General features: G+C 50.6%; 1 protein-coding gene across 1 annotated transcript in view; it reads right to left on the bottom strand.

Moving 5' to 3' along the window:
• TRAPPC8 (trafficking protein particle complex subunit 8) overlaps positions 1-22,022 on the bottom strand; it is a 60,790-nt gene extending 38,768 nt beyond the window's left edge. Inside the window, exons 1-13 of the mRNA XM_078875712.1 lie at positions 21,882-22,022; positions 18,629-18,926; positions 15,409-15,603; positions 13,837-13,926; positions 13,061-13,235; positions 11,374-11,530; positions 11,020-11,107; positions 10,003-10,373; positions 8,977-9,092; positions 7,516-7,666; positions 5,807-5,907; positions 2,696-2,801; positions 604-735 (exon numbers count right to left, since the gene is read on the bottom strand). Coding sequence (XP_078731838.1) covers positions 604-735; positions 2,696-2,801; positions 5,807-5,907; positions 7,516-7,666; positions 8,977-9,092; positions 10,003-10,373; positions 11,020-11,107; positions 11,374-11,530; positions 13,061-13,235; positions 13,837-13,926; positions 15,409-15,603; positions 18,629-18,785 — 1,839 coding nt within the window. The 5' untranslated portion in view covers positions 18,786-18,926; positions 21,882-22,022. The remainder of the gene's footprint in view (positions 1-603; positions 736-2,695; positions 2,802-5,806; positions 5,908-7,515; positions 7,667-8,976; positions 9,093-10,002; positions 10,374-11,019; positions 11,108-11,373; positions 11,531-13,060; positions 13,236-13,836; positions 13,927-15,408; positions 15,604-18,628; positions 18,927-21,881) is intronic.
• Between the last annotated feature and the right edge of the window lie 1,353 nt (positions 22,023-23,375).

Below are 23,375 nucleotides of genomic sequence, written 5' to 3' on the forward strand. Positions count from 1 at the left end.
CATGAACATGTCTTTTGCCCGTTTACGGCTTCTCATATTATTTTTTTGGGTGCTCAATAATTCTTGTTAACGCTGCTGAAATTATGCAATCCCAGTGCTTTTTTGATGGGATATGTCAATTTTTTTTTTTTACAACGGAGCGACAGATATATGAAGGCGATGTTATTTTCCGCTGAATGATTTGGTCATTTCTATCATGTACCCAAATGAGCTAAAGACTCCCCCCGTAAGCCTCCGGTAAATCCCGCAACGTCCGTGTGGCTGTCTCCAATGCTCTGGATTACAGGCCCACGTGCGTGGCATCCACAGAGATAACTAAATTACACTATAAACTATTTGAATTTTACCAGGTAAGGCCAACTGGGCTATATAGTGGTTTTTCAGAAGCGGCCTGGCTATCACAAACGATAACTCAACAAAGTGGCTTATCATCTGCAAATATATAGCAACCTGGAAAAAAATCCACACAATCACGGGGACAAAGACATGTAAACTACAAATTTACAGGCTTCAGGGTTCGGGATCGAAACCACGACCTCCTGCATACCAGGCAAGGTAGTTAACATCTCCTAGCCACCGCGGCGAGAGATGAGAGAGGCTCACCTGACTGGCTTTGCTGTAGCGGTGTCCCGCCAGGATCATGTGGAAGGCAAACTTGCGCGCGAGCGGGACCCTCATGTTGATGAAGCAGTGAGCCGCCTGCTCCAGAAACAGGGCCGAACGGAGGTCCGAGTCCTGGGCCACACGATGAAGAGAAAGAGAGAGAGAGAAACCTCGGTTGCAAACGCGGCCTCCCCGCTGGCCTACGTGAAATACTGCAACCAAGAACAACAATAATAATAATAATCACGATCGTGACTTTCAATCGACGAATTGGCCTCGCCGTAGCGCGTTCGCCGCTTGTTGCAAACTTTCGTGGTTCGATTCTGGTGTGCCGCTATCCGCATCACAGCGGAAGTTCAATATATCCCGTAACGTCGTACAAACAAGGGTAGGCCCACTGCACGCTGGCGTCATGGTACGGCATTAGCAAAAAATAAACAAACATTTACCTGAAAAACTGTTCAATTTGGATTACACACAGCAGCAATTATGAGCCTCCACTGGCAGACTAATATGCTTCTAGATTTGAAGCTTTCGTGACTGCAAGGATTCATACTCTTAGTTCTTTCGGTAAAGTCACGTAGGTAAAAAATGAAATTAAAATTAATAAAAAATAAAAACAATAAAATCACGTTTCGGAGGCAACACAAGCTTCAGGTGAAACTGTCACTGTGAAAGTTTCACCTGAAGACGGAAGCTTGTGTTGCCTCCGAAACGTCGTGATTTTATTGTTTTATTTAGTATTAATTTTAATTTCATTTTTTACCTACGTGACTTTACCGAAAGACTAATATGCCTCAGGTCACTCTTGCAAATAGGAAAATCCCTGGTCTCTTCGAATTCTCAGTTGGTTAAACAAAGTTAACTAAACCACCGCTCGCGTGGGTTTTCTCCAGGCTCTCCAGTTTCCTCACACACGCTGAACATTTAATTGATCCAAAATCCCATTCCAGGACTATAATAAATAAGAATGGCATGAACAACAAACGTGCTAAAGTACGATTATTAACATCATCAATCAACAACACCAATCAGCATCATGCTTCCAAGGGGAACTAGTATGGTAGGGTACAGCACTGGTGCATCATCATAATTAGTCACGAAAGTTTTTTTGGGTTAGACAGTGAAAATATAAATGTGTCGTTAACCCGCCACCTCCGCCACCACCGCTGTTGCAATAATGAGGAACTGATGTTTGAGTTATAATCGTCAATGAATTAGCCTGCCTGCGGCGCCCGAGAGCGGAAAACCCAAGGCGGCGTTTGAAGTGACGCGCAGTCGGGGCACGGAGCTCTACAGATAATTGCTCCGGCAGAAGAGGTGGAGTTAACTTGATGAACGTCACCGTTTCTGACAGATGATGAACGACAGGGCATCTTTGCGAAGGAGCGCGCATTGCCGAGATCAAGAAGGGCGTTAAATAATACGGGAAACAAAAATGTAACCAAGTGGAGGGGAGGGGGACACGGGCCAAAGCCTTGGCCGGCGATCTCGGTTCAGACGCCAATCCGTGATAAATCTCCACTTGACATGGGCCTGTCAGGTGAGCGGTGACGTGGGCGAGTACGCGGGTCTCTCTCGCAAAGCAGCCTGTAGCTGAACGTTACCCATACACGTCACCAAGTACTACCCACACGCACCACCAAATACTACCCACCCCGTGCCACCACATACTACCCCCCCCACCTCGTGCCAGCCAATACTATACATCCACACCACTAAATACTATCCACTCGTGCCAAAAAATACTACTAACGCGCGCCACCAAATATGACCCACCCGCACCACTGATAACTACTCACTCATGCCCCCAAATACTACCCACACGCGCCACAAAATACTACCCACCCTCGCCAACAAATATCCACCTGTGCCACCAAATATTACCCATCCACGCCCCCAAATACTACTCACTCGCGCCAAAAAATACTACCCACACGCACCACAAAATCCGAACCACTCGTTCTCAGCCTGAGCTGGAAAGCGTCCAAGAGATGCCAGGGAATGGGAGAGGTAGGTCAGGGTAAGGGGGGGGGGGGCACAGAGCTCTTCACATCACGGTGATGACGACGTGAGCAGCGGTGACCGTTACCTCGCTGATCAACCGAATGAGCATGGAGGCCGCGTCCGAGAACGTCCCCTTGCTCTTGAGGATCTCCACGGCGAGCATCGTGCAGCGCTCGGCCAGGGCTCCGTTCCTGGGGGGCCGGGGGAGGAGAAGGGGGAGGCACAAGCGGTCAGGTGGCAAGGGACCCTACCGCCGTGTGACGGTCGGCACGCTGGACATGCTTTGCGCAGCACACGTGATCGGAGGCTAATACGGAGATATATGTAACATTGGTCGTGAGTCGACGTATAAAATGAAACATTTAAATACCTTCGCAGCAGTATGATGATGAAAACATACTTCAATACTTCGGCAGTAGAAATATGATAACCATGATGATGAAAGTGAACATGTTTCAAAACATCAATCCAGCTGCAAGTTGATTTCGTGTGTATGTACAACTTTTTCCGCGCCGCACGTAGCTAACCGCGCTAATCGGAGGTGTGGGGATAACGTCGTGGGCAGAAGGCAGCGCGGAAAAATCTATCGCTGGACAGTCGTTTAAACGCTCCCAAACTCTACGCTCTCCGGCTTCAGAAACCCGCACTGACCAACTCGGTGAAGTATGGTCAAGTAAGGCCCGACACGGCCATCCACAATGTGGGAAGGACCTTGACCAGTGTCGCGCGTGTGACGGCCTTCCCAAGGCATGCGGGTTTCGTAGGGCTCACAAAAGGCCCTAATCCAGCAGTGGATTGATAATGACGTGCTGTACATTTGCAAGCTGCCATGGGGAAGGTGCCGTGGTGGAACGGCGAGCGCCCTGGACCCGCAATCCAAAGGTCGCCGGTTCTAATCCATCTCCCTAGCACGGCAGTGGAAAACAGCAGTGCGAGTTTCTTAATTTCCCTCCGCCACCTCTGCCCACTCAAGCCTTTTTACACCTGATGAAGGAAGCTTGTGTTGCCTCCGAAACGTCGTGATTTAATTGATTTATTTTAATTTATTATTATTTTATTTGTATTATTTTTTACCTACGTGACTTTACCGAAAAAACCTAAGTGTACCGTATAAACGAGTTCACTGCGGTTAGTTTGCTTGATGGCAAGCCGTGCGTTGGGGGGGGAACGGTTGCCTACGCAACTCAAACAACGGATCATCGACTAAATGACTGTACTCTGTGCTCCTTCAGGAGAAAAATATCACAACTACACAAACTCTGTCTCAATGAGGCCCTCTTATAGTGGCTGGTAGGCCTCGACTTTGGTATTTGCTCCTGAACATATTGCGATGCTCAATAATATAATCTAAACTTCACCTGCAATTTTCTACGGTCTAAAAGCAAGGCAATTCAGCGGTGTGACTCAAAGGTCAGAGACACTGAGCCTACATGCACCTCTCGTGTTCCTCTGGGATCGAACGCAGGTTTCAGTGACCCGTGATAAAAAAAAATGGTTCTTAAGCGGAGTAGCTAAGCGTCCTATGAATGCAAATCCTCACCGTTATCATTCCTGGGACAAGCATCCATGACGTTAAGCCAAGAGTTATCGCAGCTGGACGTGACATGGGCGAGAGCCAGATTCTATCTGCTTTTGTTGCAGCAGTGGCCGCAGGCTGACATTAATAAAGCCTGAGTAATAAAACCGAAGAGGCCTTCAGATTCGGTGATTTACCATCGGCATTGGGTCGTGCCTTGGTATTTCTCCATTACTTTTATTAGATTATCATTACTATTATGGTATCTTGCACCTTCACGTGAACAAAAATGTTGCAGAATTATTTTTTGCTTAATCTCCCGGACTATCGTGCCAAATCAGATCACATTGAATTTGCAGGTTTTTTTTTCTTGCCCTAAAGTTATTATGATTAAGGTTGTTGTATTAACGGTGGGCACGTTTACAAATAACACACCCTGCTGTGCATGCAGCAGAATAACGTGCAGCCTTCACCCAGCAGAGCATTAACAAAGGGCTGTACATTGTTACAAGCGTGTTTCAAGAAGCACGGCACGCTAAACCGCTGTGCCACTGCTCCTCCCGGTACCCTGCACCACGTGACACTGCCCTGCACCACAACGACCACCACCACCACCACCACGAGCACAACCGCAAACCACTCTCCGCACACTGACGTAAAGCACACGTCATGCAACACGTGCATATGGACAAAACACGTGCACCTCCTTCTAAAAGGGTTCTTCAGAGCTACAAATTGTAAAGGAACTTCGGTCAGCAGTGACGAGCAAGTCATTTCAGGCCCACACTTTTACCCTATTTTAAGAAACCTATTTAAGTCATCAGCCATGTAAGGTGGCTCACGTTATTAGAGGCATTAGCACCGAAACTTTGCCACATCTCCAGTGACAGAGAATATTACCGGGAGAAAATATTAAACATCACACATTTGACGGCGGCATTATAACGTTCACTGGGAATGACCTACAGAAAATGTCAGGATAAGTGAATCAAGACTGCTGCAAAGTTGGGCTCAGGTAATTAGATTTAACAAAAGTTCAACGCACAGTTGGAGGCAGCCGCACAAGGGGCACAACAGTTGGAAACACGGTTGACTCTTGTTACCTAGGACGGCTATTATAGGTGGACAATAGGAGTTTGCGGTGCTTTTGGAAAGCTGAACTTGGATATGAAAAGTAACGTACCAATGTGCCCAAAGAGGAGAGCTTTTAATTACGAGCCACCTGTATCTGGCTCAGGAGCCAGCAAGCAAGGCCAGATGTGAAGGTAATGGCTCGTTCATTGTGTACGACATCACTCGGCATACTGCGAGGACACCGCGTCACCGCGTCGTCACCTACACGTGGTGGCGTGCGATGTCAACGGCACGGCCCGGCTTCCGCTGTGGGAAAACAACGAGTTTGGGGAGCCGCGCATATTCCCCTACGCTGGGCCTAACAGGCTTGGTGCTCACTACCCAGCAAAATTGCGTGCCGAGAACAATAGAAATGTATTTCGAACACTTCTCAAAATCGTATCATTTCAACCCACCTTGCAATTCTTAAACTCAGAATTAATAATGTGCTGCAAGAAGGCTTCTCCAAAGACGTGCTGTGCCGTACCGGCTCGGCACAGCTTGGTAGCGCAGTGGAAAAAGGGGGTACACGGTTAACCCAGGACACGCACACAGGCGTTGCTTCACCTGCAGTTGTCTTTGTAGGTCTGGATGGCCTTCTCCATGTAGTGCGCCGGGTACTGCCTCTGTGCGCTGGGCTGCAGGAACACCGACAGCGCCGCCATCTCCTGCGGGGGAGAGAGGGGGCCGGTGAAAGGGTGGCGGCGCACGTTGGTGCGTGCGGGCGCCGGAACGTTCCTCCGGAGAAAATAAGCGGCGCTCGCAGCGGTTTGGCGGAACGGCAGAGGCTCGCGAAAACACCGCCGCGGTCCACGGTTCCGCTTGGCCAATCCTCGCAGAGATTTCGAATGAAAAATTTGCTCGTTGTGCACTGCAATGAGCCTTTGCCACTTGGTGGGGAAGTCAACCGCGGCTTAGTTTATTTTGCATGTAAACCACAGGAGAAACAGGATGAGTCTCATTTGCAAGTGTGACTATGGTCACCAAAAATTACAAAGCAAAACTAATAATACGATAGGTAAATGTCGATATTTGATGGACAGTACACCCACAACAGATATGTTCATTTGAACCACTAAAATGTCCATCACATGGGTCACACACATAGGAAGATAAAGATCCCAAAATAGCCTCTAACAGACAGATGGGGCAAGTGCAGTTAGTGAGCGGTACCTACGAAGGCCTGCACAGCACATGAGGGGGTGGGTGACCAACACCATGCCCAGCCGCATTTGTATCCCTCGCGCTTTGTTTCGCGTGTACACACCGCACCTCCGATTAGCTCGGCGGGCTACGTACGGTGCGAAAGAAGTTCAACATACATGTATATATACGTCACAAGGTACTCGTTTAAGGAAGAGTCGAACTCGGAGAGGCCCAGGACTAGTACAGATAATCGTCACTGGTGTTGGCTTGTGAGCGAGAATTAGACTCCGCTCCCCAACAAATATACACACACACACACAACCTATATTTCTATTAATACTCTGCATGATATTGGACACGCATGTAAACACAAGGCCTAGAATTTGAATCAGTACTCTCTAAAATTACACGGACCAAACGTTTGCAGAGAGACAGGAGGACTCCGTTAATTGAATGAGTGCTCTGTATGGCACGCTGGACACGCACACATAAGAAATCTATCTTAATTTTAATTAACGCTCTACATCACATGGGACACACACACAGACAAGACTTTTGCCAATTTCAATCAGCGTTCACAATCCAACGTGGGATACGCACGTGTGTACATATACACACACAAGCCCTATATCTTAATTTGAATCGGTACTTCTCCAAGTCATGTGGGAAGGACACAAAAGCAAGTGATGTAAATTTAATAAAATCAGCTCTCTCTAAGGTCCGCACACGCATACATATACATCACCCATCTATTTTAATCAGCACGAACACATATCACATGCAACAATCGATTAGACACGCACATAATCCTAATTTAAATTTGCACTCTCTGCATCACATGGGACACACCAAGACCCCCCACCCCCGTATTAGCCTCTTTAAGCTGTTGGGGCAAGTGCTGTTAGTGAGCGCCTATTAAGGCTGGCACAGCACATGAGGTGGTGGGTTCTCAACACCACACTCGGCCGCCTTTGTCTCCCCAGTGGCGATGTATATACACACCGCACCAGCTAGGAGGGAGCCAGGAACCGGCTCAGATAATCGTCACCGGTGTTGTTCATGAGTGGAGTGCCCTAACCGAGGTTTCGTGGAAATAAAATGTGGCGGGGGGAAAAAAAAAGTCAACGTACCAGTGCCCCGGCCATGTAGAGCCAAGCCTGTTCTCCCTCAAAGTCCTTCTTGGCCGTGTGGTAGCAGTTGTACGCCAGGTCGTACAGCTGCACCAGGAAGCACAGGTCTGCCATCTTTCGCACCTGAAGTTCAGGAGCCTCTGCTGTATACCTGCACATGCGCACGTACACATAAACTAAACTTTATTTTTTTTTACCAGGTAAGGGCCACCGAGTTGTAAAGCTCTTTTTTGGAAGCGATCTCGCTATTACAAATGATAGCTCAACGAAGTGGCTTGTCACATGGAAAGTTATAGCAGCCAAATACCAGGAAGTCGGAGAACAATCGACGCGACCACGGGGAGAACATGCAAATTCCAAATATATAAGCATCAGGGTCGGAATCGATCCCACGACCTACATACCAGGCGAGGTAGTTAACATCTCGCCACGGCGTTACCTCAGCTGAAGAATAAAGACAAAGAAGACACCCTCGTGTAGCCTACACAGAGACTGTGGGGACAAGTGCTGTTAGCGAGCACTTATAAAGGTCAGCCCGGCGCACAAAGAGGCTGGCGTGACCAGAACCACACTTGGCGATCTTTGTCTTCCGATTGCCGATTATAACACACCAGCACCGGGAACTCAGTGAAGTGTTTGTCGACCCAAGGGAGGCCCAAGACCGGATCAGAGAGATGCTACTGATGTTAGCCGTGGCCGGGAAGTGTAAATAAGCGTAGGAGCGGTGGGTGCAGTCAGAAGCAAGTTGCACGTTGAATCTGGTGGCCCGAGGTCGATGGACGGACATTGCTAACAACGGTTGCGGGTGATGTTTTGACAGAGAGATGGTTTATTATACAAAGTGAGAACTTGAGCCTGTTGGGGCTTGTTTACCAGGCCGAGTTGTGACCATCAATTAAACATAATAAAGGATTATTATGAATAATATAGATCGCGAAAGCCTATGCGTTAAACTGACCATCGATTAAACTCCACAAAAGCTTTCACGACCACGGCTAGGATTCATAATTGGTTTCCGATTGCTTATATTGTGTCAATTTGTTTTTAACGCTAACCCTACACGACCTGACGGAGCCAATCAAATCAAGTTGTCGCATGGGCGAATATTGTGTTAGCGGGGCACAGAAGCCCACGGGAGGGTGGGTGGGAGGGAGGGGGTGTGGGAGGGGGTGTGGGAGGGAGGGGGTGTGGGAGGGAGGGTGGGTGGGAGGGAGGGGGTGTGGGAGGGAGTGTGGGAGGGAGGGGGTGTGGGAGGGAGGGTGGGTGGGAGGAATGGAGGTTCGGTTGGAGGGAGGGATGTGGGAGGGAGGGTGGATGGGAGGGAGGGTAGGAGAGAGGGTGGGTGTGAGGGAGGGGGTATGGGAGGGAGGGAGGGTGGGTGGGAGGGGGTGTGGGAGGGAGGGAGGGTGGGTGGGTGGTCGGGTGTGTGGATGGATCGGTGGGTGGAACAGCTCTGCTCACAGGAGGCCCGTGGTGTTCTTGCTCTCTGCCACGGCTCTCTCGGGAGTCTTGGCACCGCCAAACCACTTCTTGGTGGCGCTGAAGAGCGAGCGGCTCAGTCCCTTGCGTGACACCAGCTGTCGTGCGCACGCACACAGGCAAACGTGCAGACACATTAATTACACTGGTCAACACACTTTTTCTGGCATAAGGTATTCCAACGGGTTTAAGGTAATTTTGGGGTGCTGATTCCAAATCTGGCATCAGTTTTTGTCTATTACATCAGGTTTGTGATATATCAAATATTGCATTTTCAATAAAAACTTGCAGAAGAAAAATATTAAATAAATGTGGATAACTACATAAAATGATATTATAAACACACTATCCTAAAAATACAGCACCATATTTTAACACTAAAGCAGTCACTGACTCGCAACAACTTGCAATCATAAGTGACAAAGTTAATTTCGGGTAAAATCAATGAAAACGGGTATGCCGATAGCATAAAAATTAGATGTGATAAAACAAATCTGAGATCAAATTTGGAATCAGCACCCTGAAATTAGTCTAAAACAGCTGCAAAAGTCCAGGCCAGAAAAAAAGTTATTTTTTTGTTGACCAGTGTTATAGGTTGTTGGGGAAACTGTTGTTCGAGAACACCTATGAAAGGGCAGTACGGCGCATGAGACGGTGGTGTGGCCAGAACCACGCCTGGTCAACTTTGTCTTCCTAGTGACGATGTTTACACACCGCACCGGGCAGAGCCATCCCTAGGGGCACGTCGAATCGGGGCGACCGCCTCGAGCCCCGCGCTTTAGCATCACCCCGCGCTTCGACGTCATGGTGCCATCAGGTGTAATACTTCCCGTTTAGTTTTAAGGCATCTGGGTGCAATTTTCCCCGGGGCCCCACACCCCGCTATGGACGGCCCTTGCACCAGGCAATTACGAGAGACCGAGTCGACCCATCCAGCAGTACGCCAACCACACACACACACGGACGGACGACACAGCTGACCCGTAACGCCGGCGGCGGTCACTTTACCTGGTCGTTGAGCTGCCGGATGCTCCTCTCCACGTGCGGTAGGAGGCCCTGCACCGTGAACTCGTGCACAAATTGCCGGATGCGCTCGTGATCGGCAAGCGTCAGACACAGGCCCCGGGGTCCTGCGGTTTGCGGGCCCCCCCCACCACCGCCGCCACCGCCGCCACCGCCGCAGCCCCCCACAGCCGCCGTGGCCAAGGGGGGTGGCCCCCCAACGCCGAGGGTACTGCGGGGGTCGGCGGGGTGCGGCTGCGAGTTGCTCACGTCGTCGGGCGCCGGCGCCCAGCCCGCCTCGTCGCCCTGTGTCGACGACGACGGCGGGGGCTGCTGCAGGGGGTGCGCCTGCAGGTCGCAGCCCTGCCCAGCGCCATCTGTTGACGGCGCAAAACGATGGTCAGCTGGCGATACGACGTGGCCAACCGCCTACAGGCCCTTTCGTCAAATCTGCTGCTGGATGAGGGCCTCCATCCCGGTTTGTCTTTGCACGAGTCACGTTTGTTATTTGATCGCACGCGACCGCATTGGTCGGTGCTGGCTGCTGCACCGCTATGTATACGCGAGTCCACTTCTTTCGTTGGGCCACGGCTAGTAGGGCTACTAAAAAATGCTTGGGAGGGCCACGTGTGGGCCACAGGCCACAAGATGCAGCACCCTGGTATTGTAACCGCACTCAAGAGGCTTTGGTTCTGTAAAAACTGCGCTCCGTTGCACTACGCTGGGTTGAACTAGGTCAGGGGTCGGCGACCTGCGGCTCCGGAGACGCACGCGGCTCTTTAAGGACGGCATCGTAACGTTTTTACTGAGGGCCACCGTCTCGTATTCACCACTTGCATTGAGGCTCTTGAAATCTTGAGTTTTTTTTACCCAATAAAAAAAAAACAGGGCTCGTCTTGTTATTTTGGTTTGCCAAGCTCTGTGCTAAGCTGGATTAAGCTGATGTAGTAAACTGGAGTATGGCTGGAAGGAGGGAGGGGGGGAGGGGGGAAGGCGGGGCACGGCAGGGGGGTGGGGCAGCACCGTGATCAGCGGTCGGGGCGGCCACCGTGACCTCGTCCTCTCCTTCCGTAAAGCTGACCACCGTCGTGCCTCCACCGTCCAGCAACCTCTGTGGTACCCGCAGCGGGAGATGCAGCGTCAGCAACATGCAACGGCAGCGGCAACAACAGGCAACACAGTAACAAGTTAGCCATGGCCAGGAACATCGGCATCAGGAACAGCAGGAGATAACAGCAGCAGCTGAATCAACAGCAACGTGAATTTATAATCGGCTCTGATAGAGTGGCCATGACGGCGGGATACGGTGCAGAAAATTTCACACATTACATGCTGGTACCGCATAGTTCAGGCCGATGCAGAGACTGGGGCGGGTACCGCATAGTGCAGGCTGGTGCAGCGGTTCAAGTACTGGCTCCAGGGGTCTGGTATCTGCTCCTCGCCATCGCGACTGGGCTGCCGGGAGTTGATCTTGAGCAGGTGGCACGCTTGAGAGCCGTACAGCTGCTTCATGCTCTCATACACAGACTCCGCTCTGGCAGAGAGACACAGACAACCAGGCAAGCGACAATCCATCATCATCATCATCACAATACCTCGCTGATCTCGTCAAGGAGGGTAAACCATCACGCGAATTCCGGTCATCCTCGCAGCGGCTTTGGATTAACCGTCGAATAAAGACGGTCATCGAGTTGCACGATTTCAGATCGTGCAACTCGATGACCTGGAACGCTCTTCCGTCCGATATTACGAAGCCACTCGAGTTTTTAAATCTAGATTGAAAACTCATTTCTTTTGAACTGCTTTTTGTGTTAAGTTTGTTATCGTTCCCCAGCACTTACAATTACCAGGCAAGCGACAATCCATCATCATCATCATCACAATACCTCGCTGATCTCGTCAAGGAGGGTAAACCATCACGCGAATTCCGGTCATCCTCGCAGCGGCTTTGGATTAACCGTCGAATAAAGACGGTCATCGAGTTGCACGATTTCAGATCGTGCAACTCGATGACCTGGAACGCTCTTCCGTCCGATATTACGAAGCCACTCGAGTTTTTAAATCTAGATTGAAAACTCATTTCTTTTGAACTGCTTTTTGTGTTAAGTTTGTTATCGTTCCCCAGCACTTACAATTATCGCGGTTGGCTACATACAGTGCGAAAGAAGTTCAACATAATTTGACAACCCACTGCAAGATTACAGCCTCCCTGAAGCCGTTACCGGCCCTCACGGTCCATGCGTTTCAACATCGCAATGCGGGCAAAGCTCACGCAAAAGTAGGTCAAAGGTGCGGAGAAAGAAAGATGGTTGGCAAGTTTCGCCTTGCAGCGAGGCATGAGATAGGTGGCTGCTAGCGTTTGGAGGCAGAAAAGGTATTAAAGCAATGAATATCTTTCGTAAAAAGTGGTGTTTGTGATCGAGCGAGTCACGCTTTCGTTCCCTTTCCCTTCTTGCTCCCCTTCACTGGAACAAACTCCCCACCGCACATGAAACAATCATCTTCACTAACCAGCCTCTGTTCCTCCCTTATAACCGTCTTTTCTTCTCCCGAACCCAACCTCCTACTGCTACTCCCTGCCCACGCCCCCCAGCTATGACCAGGCCTAGCCTAACCCCTATCACTTCCCAACCCTTATAACTACCCCATATCACTCCCCCAAACCCATATCACTATCACTATCAATACCAAAACCCTTATTACTACCCCAACCTCTATCACTACTCCTATCGCTACCTCTCCAACTACCCCAACCCCTACAACTACCCCTACCATTAACCTCTCCCACATATTCTCCTGTCACCATACCTACACCGCCACTCTTTATCTCAACCAGTCACCTCACGTACAATGTAATAATAAAGCGCCTTGGAATATGGCACGATATAAATCTTGGTAACATAAGATCATGCCCGAGCAATCACGCGAGTGCTTGTCCACACGGGAGGGAGAGCGCGCGTGCGCGAGCGATCTCGAGTGCTCGTCCGCACGGGAGGGAGAGCGCGTCGGCGAGCGGCCTCGAGCGAGTGTTCGCGTGCGAGCGTTCGAGCAGGAGTGCTCGTACCTGCGCTCGTCCCCCGTCGCCATGTCGTGCACGAGCACGTAGTACTTGAGCGTGTTGGGCGACAGCCACTTGGGCTGCGGATAGTCCCCGCTGTGCTGCACCCGGTGCTGGTCCTGGGACAGCCGCCCAAACATGTCCATGGGGTCGGCGTGAGACGACGACACCACCAGCATGCCTGGGCGCCGGCAGCAAGTCAAGGGGTGGCTGTGGTCATCGTTATGGCATCGTCATTACCACTATCTGGGTTGTTGCGAGTGTCGCTCCTCAGCCGTCCATTGTTGTCGGTGGAGGGCAATGCCCTCCAATTAGAAGCAGCAGCAATGGGCGGCAGGGTGGTGGCACAGTGGTGACACTCGTGACTTGCAGCAATAGCCGCCTGAGTTTGAATCGCTACCCGGGCTCCCTTTATGTGTGGAGTTTTGTATGCTCTCCCCCTGTTCTGCAGTGCCACAACGCAAGCAGCCGTCCTCAAGTGAAGAACAGGTCTGTCGGAAAGACAGCGTCATTCAGACGCGTCATTCAGATGCTGTCATTCAGACGCTGTCATTCAGACGCTGTCTTTCCGACAGACCTGTTCTTCACCTGAGGACGGCTGCTTGCGTTGTGGCCGAAACGTCGTGATAATGATCTGATGTTTAATTTTTATTATTTTATTATTTCCCTTCCACGTGACTTTACCGAAAGAACCAAGAAGAAGTTAACAATATTCAAAAAACGAGAGTTATAAGATGCCATCGCTGCGTGGCCGTCGCACGGCGGGGCGGGTGGGAGGATACAGGCCAGGTAGTGACGCAGGAACTCGTGCTCACTCACGGGTAGCACCTGCATGAAGCTCTCGCGGTACGCTTCGTACCAGGGCGTCGTCGCTGTGAACACACGATCACAAACGCACATAACAACAACAGCCATTCGCCACTAAGCTTGTGCCAGGCTACGTGCACGTTAGGGCCACGTGAAGTGTCGAACGCCCGCTGGCAGGAGGTCACGGGACAGACTCAGGTGCCTTGGGTTGACTGAGATGACTGGCCGATGCACCACCTGTGCACCCTACTGTGCCAAATGCACACACACGCACGTGTACGCAGGGACCACGCGGGCAAACGTCATCGTCGTAAATGAGCAGCGTTTGATCATCAAGATAAGCATCATCATCATGCATGCTTTTTGATATCGTCAAGAAGCATAAACCATCACGCGAACTCCGGTCATCCATCCAGCAGCGGCTTTTGGGTAGCCATCGAACAAAGACGGTCACCGCATGGCACGCTTTAAGATGCGTGGCCATCTGCAATGCTCTTCCGACCGATATTAGGAAGCTACTGAAGCTACTGTATTGCACTTTTAAATCTAGATTTAAAACTCATTTCTTTCCAAATGATTTTTGTTTTTAGGTTGTTGTCCTTCCCCCACACCTCCGATTAGCAGGGTTGGCTACGTTGGTGCAAAATATGTTCAACATACATAGGTACCTACATGACGATCTCGCTCAAAAGAAAACAATATGAATCGGAGATAACGTCATGAATATAAAGGCGCAGTTGCAAAAACACGGACTTCAGTCGGGATACAAGGCTCCCAGCTGACCGATTGGCACACAATCATCCAGGTGAAAGGTGGAAGGAATTAAAACATGAAAACTACTTGGCGGGCAAAGGGTAGGCAGGCAGCTAAGCAAGTTGATAAACAGGAAGCAATAAACCTCGCCACTTTACGACACTGCCACTGCCCCCCTCGACGAGATACAAATAAATAGTACTTCATGAAAATTCGTCATCAATTTTTGGCCACGAGCGGGAATCACACTCGGGTCGGCAGGATTGTAACGCATCAAGCCAACCAGCTGCGCCACCGCTCCAACAACAACCGTCATTCGCCAATAAGTGGCAGTGACGTTACCACGGTGCTTGTGTCAGGCTACATGCACTTTAAGGCTACATGAAGTGTCGAACGCCTGCTGGTAGGTCACGTGACAGACCCAGGTGCCATGGGTTGACGGACTGAGATGACTGGCACCGCACCCCACACACACAGACAAGACAAAGATCCTCTGTATAGCCTGTACCAGACTGTTGGGGCAAGTGCTGTTAGCGAGCACCTATGAAGGCCGGCACAGCACACGAGGGGGTGGGTGGCCAGCACCACGCCTCCCCAGTGGCGATGTTTACACATCGCACCAGGTACTCATTTGAGGCCGAGTCGACCAAGGGAAGGCTCAGGACTGGTTCAGATAATCGTCACCGGTGTTGGCCGTGAGCAGGAATCGAACTCGGGTCGCCGGGTTCACGCTAACCGCGACACCACCGCTCCCCACACACACAAACACACGAGCACGCATGCACTCGTCTCACCGCTGATGTTGAGGTCATAGTCCCCGGCAGACAGCAGGTTGCCCACGGGCCCATCGGCGGCGTGGCTCGCCGACACCACGTCGCTCAGCATCTTCCGTGCCGCCGTCGGCGCCGGGGCCCGCGTCTCCAGCCGCGACACGGACACACGCAGGCCGCGCATCGCGTGCAGCTGGTTGTTGGGGTCGCGCAGGTGAACTGCGACACACGGGCACGTGCATATATATGTATATACGCGTGAACGAACGAATAACAACAACAGCCACTAAGTGGCGGTGACGTCACCACGGCGTGCCAGGCTACGTGCACATGAAGGATCGAAGGCTCCCTGGCAGTAGGTAATGGAACAGAGCCCCAGGTACCATGGGTTGACTGACTGAGATGACTGGCAGATGCGCCAACTGTGCTCTACATTCTGCCAACTTGCTGTATTTTAGCCACCCGGTGCTCTGCTCGTTGCTGTGAGCATCGCTCCGCAACCCTCCATTGTAGTTGGAGGGCTAGTGCTAGCAATTATCCAGTAGTGTCTTTCATGAGCCTCCTCCACAGACCTCGATCTTGACACTGCTGGGACCAGTCATTAGGAAGTCCAATCAGCTCCACATCCATTTGTACCGCATCAGCCTATCTCCTGCCCATTTAACCCCCTTTATCTGGCCGGGCAAAGACTACTTGAGAATGCAGCGGATGGACATGCGGGATACGTGACGCAGCCAATAAAGTGTCGTCTGCTGTATGAGCTCGCTGATGGGACTATGTCCAGCTCTTTCAAGGATCTGTGAGCTCCTCAAACAATCCAGTCTGGTCAAATCCAGGATGGATTGTAGACAGTCCAGCATGAATATTTCAAACAGGCGCAGATGTTACTTTAAAACAGCTCGTGTTTTGCTCGTGTTAACTGTGGCAGAAAAGACCTGAAGCTGCAGAAGGAGAAACAGGCCAGGCAGCTTCCACAGATTGTTATGCAGCTGATGAAAATATAGGCTGATTTGGAGTGAGACCTCCACTGCCAAACAGGAGCTGGCCTTAAGCACACGATCCTTGTATGGAAACTTCTCCATTTTCTCAAAAACTGCCCCATCACTCACGCAAAGTTGAGAGGGTGGAGTATTTGAGGGCATACAATACTAACGCAGGTGCTTTGTTTTTATGGGGCTCATAAGGCCCCATCTCTGAGTGGCACGCTCCATGTTCAGCAGCAGCGCCTTCAACTCTTCCCCTGAGTGAGCAGCATTTACCAGATCACCCGCATATATAAATAACATGGATTACCAATAGGGAACCATCCCATGACGATACCTGGTTATCGATCAGCCTCCCATTGTACCTCTACCAGATGGAAATTCCACACACACACACACACGTAGAATTTCACATTGTTTTGAGCAGCAGAAGGCATTGTAGAAATATCCATTGATGTGTCAGAAGGTACTTCCATGTTCCCAACATTTACCAATCTGCATCTAACAGAGGTAAAGTATGGCAAAATAATCCTCCGACCCACACAGCATTGGGATGCCCTCAACTGGCAGTAGACTGACAAATGGGCAGAGCATGTACGTGCACTTGTCTTGCGTAAACCCTGCAGCCACTGAAGGGGCTAAATCCTCCGCAATGCTAAATGCATACAATCGATACATCGAAAAATCCATTCCCACCACTGACCCTCACTGATCCTTCCCGCTCAGCAGCGCTCGAATAACTATTTTACAGCACGGGCACTAATCAATGAGAAGCCCCACTCTGCAGCTGCGGAAAGATTTTTCTCCACCGTCCTTTATAGCGTCGAGCACTAAGTGAGCAACCAAGTGGTGGCCCGCACGCGTCACCGAGTGCCGTCAAGTGGCTGCAGAGCCAAGGATTGGGGTCGACTTGCTTCCTTGTCCCGGATAACAGCCACGTCTAATTTTAATTAATAAATAAATCCCCCCCCCCACACCCACCCCCCCCCTCTCCAGGTTTAATCCTGACTGCGCTATCGACGGGTCAGGAGACGAAGAATCCATTTGGAACTTTCACAGAGCAGTGCAACCCTCCCGCCGCCCCCCCACCCCCCACCCCTGCATGTTGGAGAGCGGCCCACAGAGGTGAACATCACGGAACTACCTCTCAATTTCCTATCAAGTGACCTCTGGTCCACACGCCCCCCCCCCCCATACTCGCTCTGCCACCGAAAACGATGCTCGTCGCACGTCGGTCAAAACCAAATTTTTTTTTATTCTCCTTCGGGAATTTCATAAAATCAAGTGCGGAAGCAAATTTCATTCGAAAGGGTTTTTTTTTCTTCCCCCCGTGCAGTCATTCGTGGCTGGGCGCCGAGACCATTAACTCACTACACTTGACAGTACAGTTTCATCACAGGCGCTTCCCAGCAATCAAAGCCAGAAGCTCAGCCTGACCTTCTGAGCCACCAGGCCACCGGCAGCAATGTCCAGTTTTAAAGCAACTGCCTCTGCCACCAATCGCGACTCCCTTTGTACCGACTAAAACAACAAACCAAGCACTATTACACTTCTTCTTGGTTCTTTCGGTAAAGTCACGTAGAAGGGAAATAATAAAATAATAACAATAAAACATAATAAAATAATTCTCACGACGTTTCACTGTCTTTCCGACAGACATGTTCTTCACCTGAGGACGGCTGCTTGCGTTGTGGCCGAAACGTCGTGAGAATTATTTTATTGTTTATTTTTTTTATTTCCCTTCTACGTGACTTTACCGAAAGAACCAAGAAGATGAATCCCTGCAGTCACGAAAGCTTTAAATCGACTATTACACTTGGTGTGAGGACGTCATCTACAGCAATGAAGAGCAGCATGCAACTGTTAAGCCAATCGAATAAAAAAATAAAGTGCTTATATTGTCAATTTCCAAATTAGCACTCCCGTCGTGACAACGGTGTGTTAAGAGCGCACGTTGTGCTGAATGCGACGCGGTGCGTTAACAGCTGCAACACGCGTGCGGCAGAGATGCAATATTAACTACTAAAAAGTGCAGAGGGCAAAGTGCTGTTAGCAAGCATCAACTGGCGCATGAGGGGGTGGTGTGGCCGGAAACCAACGCCCGGCCGCCTTTGTCTCCCCAGTGACGATGTCTACACATCGTACCACGTAGTCACTTGCGGCCGAGCCGATAATGCACACATACGCTTGTACACGCGCGCGTGCACACACGCACACACGTACGCGCTTGCGCTCATAAGACAAGCGGCCCTAACCCTCACCCTCGGACGTGAGGCGGCAGAACGGTCTGAGCAGCTCCGGGAAGCTCAGGTTGTTCTTGCGCGTCACGGCCTCGGCATCTGGGCTACACAGCGTCGCGACGCGCGGCACGAACACATCCTGCAGGAACTCGGAGGCTCCCTGAGCGCACTGCGCCATGGTGCCTCGCTCTCCTGCTCCTCCCGATTGCTCCTCCCTGATCGCTCCTCTTCCTCGTCTTCCTTGGCTTTGTTAGAGATGTCTCCTCGATACGGTTATCCAAGAGCTTGTCTTTGGGGTGCTGGCGACCAAATGTTTGGGCTGAAATTACAGCAAAAAAATACAAACCATTTGTTAGCTTCTCACAAAGTGATGGTAATAAATTTATCCACCCTGGATAGATGATTATGCCGATTGGCAGTGGTGTAGTTGTGCAATTATAAGCGCACTGCACTAAGAACCCAGCAGCGTTTGTTTAACATCAGTGGCAAGTGTTATATTTTTAATTTTTTATAATCAGTCCATATGGGTTGTGTATGATCTTCTGGGTCTCTCTTTTTAAGAAGTGTTGTGTGTGGGGGAAAAAATGACAAAATATCTGAAGAAAACAGAGAGCCTCACGAACTTGTACTGCCATCTCCTGGCCGCTTCATATCTCATTGCTATGAAATGTTAAGTGAGAAGAAAACAATACATTGCATGAGAGCGGTTTGGTTTTGTTTAACGCACTGCGATACAAACCCAGCAACCCGAGCTCGATTTCCACTCACGACCAATAATAGTGGCGAATATTTGAACCGGTTCTGGACCTCCCCTAGGTCGACTCAGCCTTGAGTACCTGGTGCGGTGTGTAAACAATCAGCACCTGGGATATAAAGGCACTGCGCGTTGTGTTGGCCACCTCGACCCCTTGTGTGCCATGCCAGCCTTCATGGGTGCTCCAGCAGTCTGTTAAAGCCTGTATGGTGGAATATTTAGTCTTTTTACGTGATGACGACGCTTAGTGGCAAATGGCAGCTGTTGTTGTTGTTGTTGCTACATGTGCGTTGACTTGGTATGATGATGACATTGTAGGAAGCCAGCAAGAGGAAGTAAAATGCGGGCTCAGCCATTCTCCATCATCCTAAAATTAGTACAACTTTGTGGCCAAACCAAGCGTTTGTCATATGGATTCAATTGCCACTCCCTTACGTAAATAGACACGTGCAAAGCCTTTGTCAATTCACTGCTGGATGAGGGCTTCCCCCATGCCACGCTGCTCAAGGGGGTTATTCGATTAAACCCCACCGCACTTAAATATTGCCTTAAAGCTTTCGTGACTGCAGGAATTAATATTCTCGGGTCTCATCTTCTTGGTTCTTTCGGTAAAGTCACGTAGAAGGGAAGTAATAAAATAATAAAAATAAAACATAATAAAACAATTCTCACGACGTTTCGGCCACAACGCAAGCAGCCGTCCTCAGGTGAAAACCAGGTCTGTCGAGGCGACAGCGTCTGAGGACGGCTGCTTGCGTTGTCGCCGAAACGTCGTGAGAATTGTTTTATTATGTTTTATTTTTATTTTATTACTTCCCTTCTACGTGACTTTACCGAAAGAACCAAGAAGATGAATCCCTGCAGTCACGAAAGCTTTAAATCGAAAATTCTCGGGTCTTTCGGTAAAGTCACGTAGATAGGTTCAAAGAAAAGGTGAGGAGCATAGTAGGCACGGGAGCATAGAAGCACAGTACAGTAATACGCTTATGGATTTAGCTTCACTGCCGTCTGCCGTCCACCACGTAGCCCTGCATCATACCTGTCAACCCATACGGTTTACCCAGATTTTTGTATAGGGAAATTGAGTTTTCAGGTTCATCCGGCGTACAGCTGTTTCAATACGTGTTTCTCCCTTGTGATGGGACTTTGTAGAATGAACGTTGAGATGTATAAGGGCACGGGGTGACCAATAAGGTTTGAATTGGTCTGTAATAAGGTGTTGCCAGGTATGCCTGATGCCATGAGTAACTTGTCAATTTCCAAGTCGTGGCTCTGAGATATGAAACAGGGGTGGGTAAAACAAGTACCGTGCTGTGCAAGAAGTCAAAAGCGGATGACCTCTGCCATCAAAATGTATAATTTCCATCACCTCCTTTGGGCTGTTAAAAGCTTGAGTGGGGAATAAAATCACTTTCTAATTTGACCATCAGCGTTAAAGTACTTTTTTGAGGACCACGTTTAAATGGCCAAGAGACGCACTCGATCTCGACAGACATCTGAAGCCAAGCTGGTTTATCCTGCATAGTTGACACCAGGTCACACTTCAGGCCGCCGCTGGGCTAAACTGTGGGCAGCAGAGGGCAGTGCGTAGACATCGCATTGTTATACTGCACTTCTATTGACCCACCCTCACCAACCGCACTGGCCAACGTGGTTAAAGCACGTGTTGTATTTTTAATGCCATTGTAATTAGACACCGGTGGGGAGTGGGCGATACGGCGTCAGACGTGGAGAGGATTCGCCCGGAATGTGTTTACAGCCAGCCCTACTATCCCACGTCAACACTGGCACCCATCATCCCTTTACAAAGTGTAGAACCATCGTGAAGATTGGCCAGTGCTGGCTTAAGGTGACACGGCATACATGCGAGAGCACTCGAGGTTTTTAATTGACTATATACTTCACCACGCTATACCGTCACCACCACTATTACCAAAAACAACAACAGCCATTCGCTACTAAGTGGCGGTGACGTCACCACGACGCTTGTGCCAGGCTAGGTGCACCTTGAGGCCACGTGAAGTGTCGAACGCCCGCTGGCAGGAGGTCACGGGGCAGACCCAGCAGGTGCCACGGGTCGACTGACTGAGATGACCGAGATGACTGGCTGATGCACCACCATCATCACACATCAACATCGCAACCACTTACACCGTCCCATCATAACCTCAATGGCTATCGTCATCGCCACAATCATCACGGCCACATTATGCCGGTTTCGCACATCCCGTGCCTGTCACTCTACTGTTGGATGAGGGCCTCTCACGGCGGGGTTGTTTGACAATACTTCAACCAGTGCCATCACAACTATCGTCGCCACATCACCACCACCACAATCAACACGCACAGTCGTCACTCACGACCATCACCGCCAATCCACCCCACTATCAACACCATTATCACCACATCACCATAATCATCACTACCACCACCACAGGGCCTCTACCTCAGCCCCGTAGGCGCGCGCGTTCGCCCGGCTCCACTGCTTGACGACCACGGCCGCGGACAGAGTTCGCCTACCGAGTGAAAGCTGCCTCAAGGAGCTTCTCTTTCCCTCGCAAGCCGACGCCGCCGCTGCTGCTGCTGCCTGGCGCGCCGCTAACGCTTCCTCTGCGTCTCGCAGTGCAACGCGGCCGCCATCACCCCCATGGCCCCGCCCCTCAGCCCACTGTGGCAAAGCCCCGCCCCTCATTGAAGCCCCGCCCCCCCCCCAGATCTCGTTGTCCCTCCCCCCAGATCTCGTGGCACCTTCCCCCAACCTCGTTGCTCCACCCCTCTCTCTCTCTCTCGTGGCCCCTCCCACTCACTTCGTGGCTCCTCCCCACCCACCAACCTCCTGGCCCCGCCCTTCCCCATTTCATAGCCTCTTCCATCCGGGCAATGCAACGAGGTGGATGAAGCCCCCACCCGACCCCCTCCTGACCACGCCCCGTGGTTATTAGGCCACGCCCGATCGCCATTGGGCTACGCCCCTTTAAGCCCCTGACCCCCCCCTCCGTCCCCAGCAAATATTGCAGCCTAACTCCCACAATGCAACACAAGAAGCCGGGGTCGTTCCTCGTGCTGGTCGCACCTCTGCCCCCCCCCCCAACATTCCTGACCACGCCTCTTTCATTTAGGTATGACCACGCCTCCTTCATTAACATGACCACGCCTCCTTCATTAACATGACCACGCCTCCCTCATTAACATGACCACGCCTACCTAGCTTTCGTGAGCACGCTCATTATTAAACCCCACCGCACCCGCCAATCCCCATCGTCCAAATCCTGCGCCCCACGTGACGCGAGAGCGGAAGCGGTCGAGTCGGTCACGTGATCACCACATTCGCCCGATCACGTGGTGGCGTGGTCGGCTATCCAGCAGTGGATGGATCGTGGCTGGGTATGATGATGTGGTGACTCAATACAATAGAGGTGGTGATGATTCACGTGTAATAGTTATTACATCCCCCTGATTCATTAAATGAGACTGATCCTCGTGATGGGCCGCAATGCTATGGGTGTATGGAGGGAGGGAGCGGTGGCGCAGTGGTTAGCGCACTGCACTCTTAAGCGATTCCACTGCGTGGGCGGGGCTAGTGGGCGTGGTTATGTAAAAGAAGGCGGGGCTGAGACGGGGAGGGAGGGGCATCACCGTGTGTCCTGGTTGAGCCTCCCAGATATTTGGTGGCTCTACAAATAGCCACCACGGGCGAATAGACACGAATAAAACATCGATGCCTGTGCTCACGTAATCAATTGTTTACGATTTATTTTTATTTATTTTTATTCAAATCGAATGTTACCCTTCTTAGAACCAGCATTCAACCAGACCGAAAAAAACATGCTAGAACATGAGACAGAAAAATAGAAAAAAAGTATAGATTTTTGACTTAAAACGTCGATTCTTACACACACGATTCCAAGCATCTCTCGCGAGCTTATCGATATCAATCAATGAAATCAATCGATTGCATCAAGCCATTCTCAACAACACCCAGTGTTTCACGATACGATATCAATGTCCGTGATA

Source organism: Lampetra fluviatilis, chromosome 42 (assembly GCF_964198595.1).
Source record: "Lampetra fluviatilis chromosome 42, kcLamFluv1.1, whole genome shotgun sequence".
Classification (NCBI taxonomy): Eukaryota; Metazoa; Chordata; class Hyperoartia; order Petromyzontiformes; family Petromyzontidae; genus Lampetra; species Lampetra fluviatilis.